At 47.3% G+C, this 6289-nt stretch overlaps 1 protein-coding gene across 4 annotated transcripts; it reads left to right on the top strand.

Moving 5' to 3' along the window:
• The first annotated feature begins 1350 nt into the window (after window positions 1-1350).
• On the top strand, window positions 1351-6289 carry TEX37 (testis expressed 37). Of its 4 annotated transcripts, none has more exons than XM_038561502.1 (4): window positions 1351-1481; window positions 2843-2879; window positions 3783-3875; window positions 5787-6289. In XM_038561502.1, the coding sequence occupies exons 1-4, from the start codon at window positions 1366-1368 to the stop codon at window positions 6207-6209; spliced, it is 669 nt and encodes a 222-aa protein (XP_038417430.1). In that variant the 5' UTR covers window positions 1351-1365; the 3' UTR covers window positions 6210-6289. The 4 variants fall into 4 exon arrangements, with proteins under 4 accessions (XP_038417430.1, XP_038417432.1, XP_038417434.1 ...); XM_038561504.1 differs by lacking the exon at window positions 1351-1481 and adding an exon at window positions 1595-1707; XM_038561506.1 differs by lacking the exon at window positions 1351-1481 and adding an exon at window positions 1766-1888.

Below are 6289 nucleotides of genomic sequence, written 5' to 3'. Positions count from 1 at the left end.
TTCTTGACCAGGCTCTCTCCACTTGGTGGCAAAGATGGCCCCAGACAGCTCCCGGGTTCCCACAGTTCTTAGTACCCACTGTCTCAGAAAGAGACAGACTCTGCCAGGAGCTGGGGGTGATGCTTCTCAGCCCACCTTGGGTCATGAGCCTCTCCTTGAACCAATCACGGTGGCCTAGGAAATGGAATATTCTAGGGACAGCACACCCATTTAGAGCTGGAGAAGAATCAGTATCACACAAACCACATGATCCTGATAGGGAAGAAAAATAGTTCTCCAAAAGGAAACCGGCATGCCATTACAGAAAGCGGAAAATCAGAGATTCACAACATCCTTGCTCTTGGCCTCTTGCCCTCACCCACTCCTCTCCTGGGCCCTTCTCATTCCACTTTGTTCCTGTCACTCGCTGACCTGTGCTGAGAAGCCCTATCCTCCAGATCTTTCCATGACTGGTTCTTAAGCTTCCGATCTCTTCTCTAATGCCACTGTCTCCGAGAGGCCTTCTCAGATCCCCCTGAAGTGCCACTCATTAATTCTCTCACACTTCATTTTTTTTAATTTGCTGGATCTAAAGGAGCAGTTAAGCAATTATTATTTTGTTTACTCTGTGTTTTGCTCTCATCAGAATGTAAACTCTGTGCAATCGAGGGGGTTCCCATCTATTTTGTTCACTTGTTGCATCTGCACAGTTCAGAACAGTGCCTGACACCAAACAGTGCTCAGTAAATATTGGTTGGATAAACGAAAAGAATCTAGTGGCATCTAGTGAGAGACAAGGAGAGCTTCCTGGAAGAGGTGACCCTTAAAGAGAATGAATAATTTTTATTGTCTTAAATACATAAAACAGGGCAGCCCGGGTGGCTCAGTGGTTTAGTGCCACCTTCAGCCCAGGGCCTGATTCTGGAAACCCAGAATCGAGTCCCACGTTGGGCTCCCTGCATGGAGCCTGCTTTGCCCTCTGCCTGTGTCTCTGCCTCTGTGTGTGTGTGTGTGTGTGTGTGTGTGTGTGTGATGAATAAATAAATAAAATCTTTTTTTTAAAGAGAGAGACACAGAGACACAGAGACAAAAAGAGGCAGAGGGAGAAGCAGGCTCCATGCAGGGATGTGGGACTTGATCCCAGGTCTCCAGGATCAGGCCCTGGGCTGAAGGCGGCGCTAAATCGCTGAGCCACCCAGGCTGCCCGAGACCCTTCTTTCAATTCTTTGGGTCACACACTCAAAGGAGGAATTGCAAGATCGTACGGTAATTCTATGTTAATATGTAAGTTTTTGAGGAACCACCATACTGTCTACCATAGTGCTGCACTAATTTCCATTCCCACCAGCAACACACGAAGGATCCAACTTCTCCATATTCTCAACAATGCTTATTTTTTCTTTTTTGGATCACAGCCAGCCTAAAGGTGTGAAAGAGGGTGAAATTTTGACGGAGGAGGGACAAGCCAGCTTTTCAGGCAACAGCACCCTGGAGGGGCCATGGTATGCAGTGGATGGATTCGCACACGATCTGATGTCAAAAGCCATGTGGGGTTCTGTTTACCTCCCTCTCCTGGAAAAGACTGATTCTGTAGAGTATTGGGTAGCCGGGGTCTCCCCGGTACCTTCTAATGCTGCTGTCAGAGTTCACATGGGATCAGGCCTTCTGGAACACCAGCGGCTTGCCGTGGGAGGGTGAGCCAGGAACAGAGGAATTGACACCCAAGAGGTTAGCCAATCACCCATCACAATGACCAGGGACTATGACCAAAGCAACCTGCATTACATAGGTGGGGGTTCATCTCAAAGACAGGTGTGGCAGTAGGACACAGTGGCAGCGCTCTTCATGCAGCAGGGGCACCTGGAGTTGCAGGGGCAGGAGCATCGTCGTCCCCCGGAGAGAAGGAGTGGTAGGTGCTGTTTGCACTGAAGCTGGCCCCCAGCCCCAGGAAAGGAGCTGTTTGTGCACAAAAATGATGGGACACGGGGACTATTTGAGGTCTGGCAAAACCACCGTGCTGAGCCATAGCCCACTGAATGGAGTAAGGCTCAGGGACCTGTTCCACGGGACAGAAGCAGAGTACCCATCAAGAACCTAGGGGTCTGTGCACACTGGATAGGATGAGCTCAGATTGCTCCCCTGTGCCCAGCTATAAGGCTCCCCACTAGGACTTCAGGGCTGGGGGCAGCAAGGGGCAGGATTGGACCTATCTGCTGCTATTGCTCAACTGGGAATGCAGAGCCCTGCAACTTTCTTCAACCTGGTTATCCCCAATCCCTGCTAGAAAACATGATTTGTGTTTCTGAATCAGGCAGGGTGCCTCTAAGTCCTGGGTCTGCAGCCTGCTTCCTCAGGCCAGACCAGAGCCCTGATTTGGTGGGACCATCCTGGCTCTGGGAGCCCGTTCTGTGTTTATCTTTGTGACTGGGCATTAGTGACATTATGCTGATGGCTTGAAATGGGCCATGGTCAGAGCATTTACACCTCAGGAATTGGTAAATGCTATCAACCAGTGTTTATTCATTTTCCTAAAAAAAAAAAAAAAAAAAAAAAAAAAAAGTGGTTGTGAAAGATTTTACCAGCACACTAACTGCCCTGCTTGAGAGGTGAATCTGATGCTCTCATCAGCTCTGATTCCTGCTGGGCCTTCTGCCCCTTTGTCCCAGGACCCCTGTCCACCTGCCCATTTATCCTTGCTGCTGCCATTAACCCTTGGATGACTGTGTAATGTGCAGGGTGGCGCTAGGAGGATTGGGGTGGTTGTGCTTGGTGGCACAGCTTTGGGGATGATGGCAGTTTTCCATCTCTTTCCTGATAAGAGACCTGTGGCAGAAGCAGGGCTAACCAACTTGTCTGTGTCTAGGTTATCTGCTATGGCAGGTGCGGTGTACCCCAGACAGGTGAGTATTGTGGATTTCTGTCCCCTGTGACCACCTCAACATTGAGCATCTTTAGCAAACAGGCCCTGGCATCTTGGGGCTCCTTCTGGTCGTCATTCTGGAATGGTGTGTATGTGTGTGAGGAGGGATGCCGGGGTGGCTCAGCCGTTAAGCATCTGCCTTTGGCTCAGGGCATGATCCTGGAGGCCCCTGGATCGAGTCCCACATTGGGCTCCCTGCATGGAGCTTGCTTCTGCCTCTGCTTATGTTTCTGCCTCTCTCTGTGTGTGTTTCTCATGAATAAATAAATAAAATATTTTTTAAAAAATAGGCAGAGGAAAGTAAGGATTTACAACTTTCTGGGAGTTCATTTATGTATTCAGCATGCATTTATTAGCACCCTCAGTGTGTCAGGCTCCATGCTAGGCTTTGAGGCTGCAGAGATGAAAAAGATTAGGTCCTAATCTAGTATACTTCATTTAATCAATTACAATTACCATAGTAAGTGCTGTAATGAGAGATGCTAAATGTACTACAAAAGCAGAGGAGAAAGAGTTCAATTTGGGCGGTGGTAAGGAATAAAAGTGTGGGATAGCTGTTTTGGGGGAGAAATTCCATCCGGGTTTTGGAGGCTATGTAGGAGTTTGCCAGGCCTTGAGGAATACAACTAGCATTTCCAGCAGGAGATAAGAACATGTGCACCTGTGAAAAGTGGAAAGTAGTGAGGTTGGAGAACAGAAGGCATGGAGGGGAGCCAAGCAGGGCAAGATGGTAAAGGTCAGTAGAAGCCAGATGATAAAGGCTCCGAATGCCAGTCCCAAAACTCGGTCTTGGTCCTATAGACAATGAGAAGCCGTTGAATGCCTTTGAGTGGAAGAATAGCAGGATGGGATCTCCTATCTTATACTCTCCCTTGTCCTGCAGGCCCCTGTGGATTTAGACATATACCAAAGCTCCTACATGGTTGACTATCAACCCTACGGGAAGGACAAATACTCCAGGGTCACACCACAAGAGGTAAGAAGTCACCCAATCTTATCTTCTGTTCAGTGGCCCACTGAAATTATCTTTACTTCATTTTTATTATGTGTGGATATTGGGGGCACTGATTTAGAACAATATCTGTTGCCAGGAGATCTAAAGAAGTCTTTTATGGGTATGCTTTGGGTATAGGTTTTAAAATGTACATCAACGCTAAGTCATGCACATGAGAGGTAAATAATATACATTCACAGTTTAAATAACGTTGACAAAACAAACACTAGTATACTCATTATCAGCCAGCTGAAAACAGCACATTAGAAGTCCCCTAGAGGGCACCCCTGGGTGGCTCAGCAGTTGGGTGTCTGCCTTTGGCTCAGGGCATGATCCAGGAATCCCAGGATCGAGTCCTACGTTGGGCTCCTGCATGGAGCCTGCTTCTCCCTCCGCCTGTGTCTCTGCCCCCCTCTCTCTCTGTGTCTCTCATGAATAAATAAATAAAATCTTAAAAAAAAAAAGAAGTCCTCTAGAGCTGCTGTGGCCCCTCCCTTTTCCCACCTCCAGAGGTAGCCACTATACTGACTTTTGCATTAATCATTCCCTTGTGTGTCTTTTAAAAAAATCACTTAAATCTGTAAGTATGTATCTCTTTAAACAAATATTGAAGTTTGCCTTTGAGCTCTATTATATACTGGATCATACTATTTGTACTTTTCTGTGACTTTTAATTTTTGCTGAACATTATATTACACATAATACATTATTCATTTTCTGCTGTGTAGTATCACATTGCATGAATGTGCCACCATACATTTGTCCCCTCTCCTGTTGGACATCAGAGTTTTTACTTTCCTGCTGCTGCTCCCACTGCCCCATGCCACAGGCAGGTTGCACAGCCCAAGGCTCAGGAGTCCACCGCCCCAGGAAGGGCAATTGTCTGTCACAGGGAACATCCCTATTTGTCAAAGTGGCTGTGTCGATGCAGTAGAGGCAGCCTGTTCTGTAGTTCTCCAACCTTGCTGCCAACTCGGTATTAAAAGCCTTTCCAATTTTGACTCATTTGGTGGGTTTGAAATAATATTTTTCTTGTGCTCATAATTCTCATTTCACTGCTTATTAATGAGGTTCAGCATCTTTTTGTATGCTTACGGGTATTTATTGTTCTGTGAGATATCATGTCTTTTGCACATTTTTTTTTTAATTGGGATGCTTGTCTTTTTCTTCTTAATTTGTAGGAGTTCTTTAAATATTCTGGACATGTTCCATTTGTCAGTTATACATGTGGCAACACTCTTTCCGTGAATGGAAATTTTCACTTTAACATAGTCAGCTGTTGCCATCTTTCCCTTTATCAGGTGTTCTTCTTAAGCCTCGTTCAAAAAATCCTTTTCTATCTCCAGATAACTCCATTGAAAATAAGAAGAAAATCTCTACAAACATGGAACAATTTCTGGAATATATTATTTAGTGGAAACAAAATGCAGAGCGAGATTATAACACGCATCATTTGTGTACAAACTGGGGAGTGTGGAGGAGGGTTGAGAAAGAGACTTCTTTTTCACTAGAAACCCTTTTCTATTATTTCAGTATTTCCCTGGGTCATAGTATATATATCACCATTCGAAAACCAATTAAATTTTTTTTTATTTATTTATTTAAAGACTTTATTTATTTATTTATTTATTCATGAAAGACACAGAGAGAGAGAGGCAGAGACACAGGCAGAGGGAGAAGCGGGCTCCATGCCAGGAGCCAGACGTGGGTCTCGATCCCGGGACTCCAGGATCACGCTCTGGGCCAAAGGCAGGTGCTAAAACCGCTGAGCCACCCAGGGATCCCCTAATTTTTTTTTTTAAATAAAGAGAAGTGTGCTCTGTCTCGGATGAGGCCAAGGAAGCTTCACCTCTCACCTCTCTCAGCCCTCCATGCATGTGATTTATTTCACAGCAGGTGAAGCTGGATGCCCAACTCCGGGACAAAGAATTGTATAGGCCCATCCCCAGCTCCAAGCCCAAGCTAGAGGATGGGTACCCCGCCTTCAGAACACTCCACATGACCGCCAGAGACCTGGGGCAGCCCGGCTTCTTCCCCCCGCAGGACCATGGGACCGCAGCAGAGGACGAATGCAGGTTCACCAGTATCTGCCGTTCCGTGTACCCCGCTTGCCACCCCCTGTACCTGGCCCAAGGTGATCCCAACCGGGGCCGCCAGAGCACCGGCTTTCCATGCCTCCTGGAGCCTGAGCGCCAGCCTGCGGCGGACGTGGGCAAAGGCTACTTTCTACTGCCTGGCTGTCTCTGTCCTTATCACCACAAAGTCAAGTTCCCCATCTTGAACCGATGGGGCCCCTTGATGCCATTTTACCAGTAGGATGGGCAGGAGCCCCTTCGGGGGTGCCGTGGCAATCCTCCCTCTCCCAAGGAAGCCCCCTACCCCCCCCCCCCCACCCC

Source organism: Canis lupus, chromosome 17 (genome assembly GCF_011100685.1).
Source record: "Canis lupus familiaris isolate Mischka breed German Shepherd chromosome 17, alternate assembly UU_Cfam_GSD_1.0, whole genome shotgun sequence".
In the NCBI taxonomy this organism is placed as follows: domain Eukaryota; kingdom Metazoa; phylum Chordata; class Mammalia; order Carnivora; family Canidae; genus Canis; species Canis lupus.
Note: the sequence above shows the minus strand (reverse complement) of the source record. Positions and strands in the feature narration are given on the sequence as shown.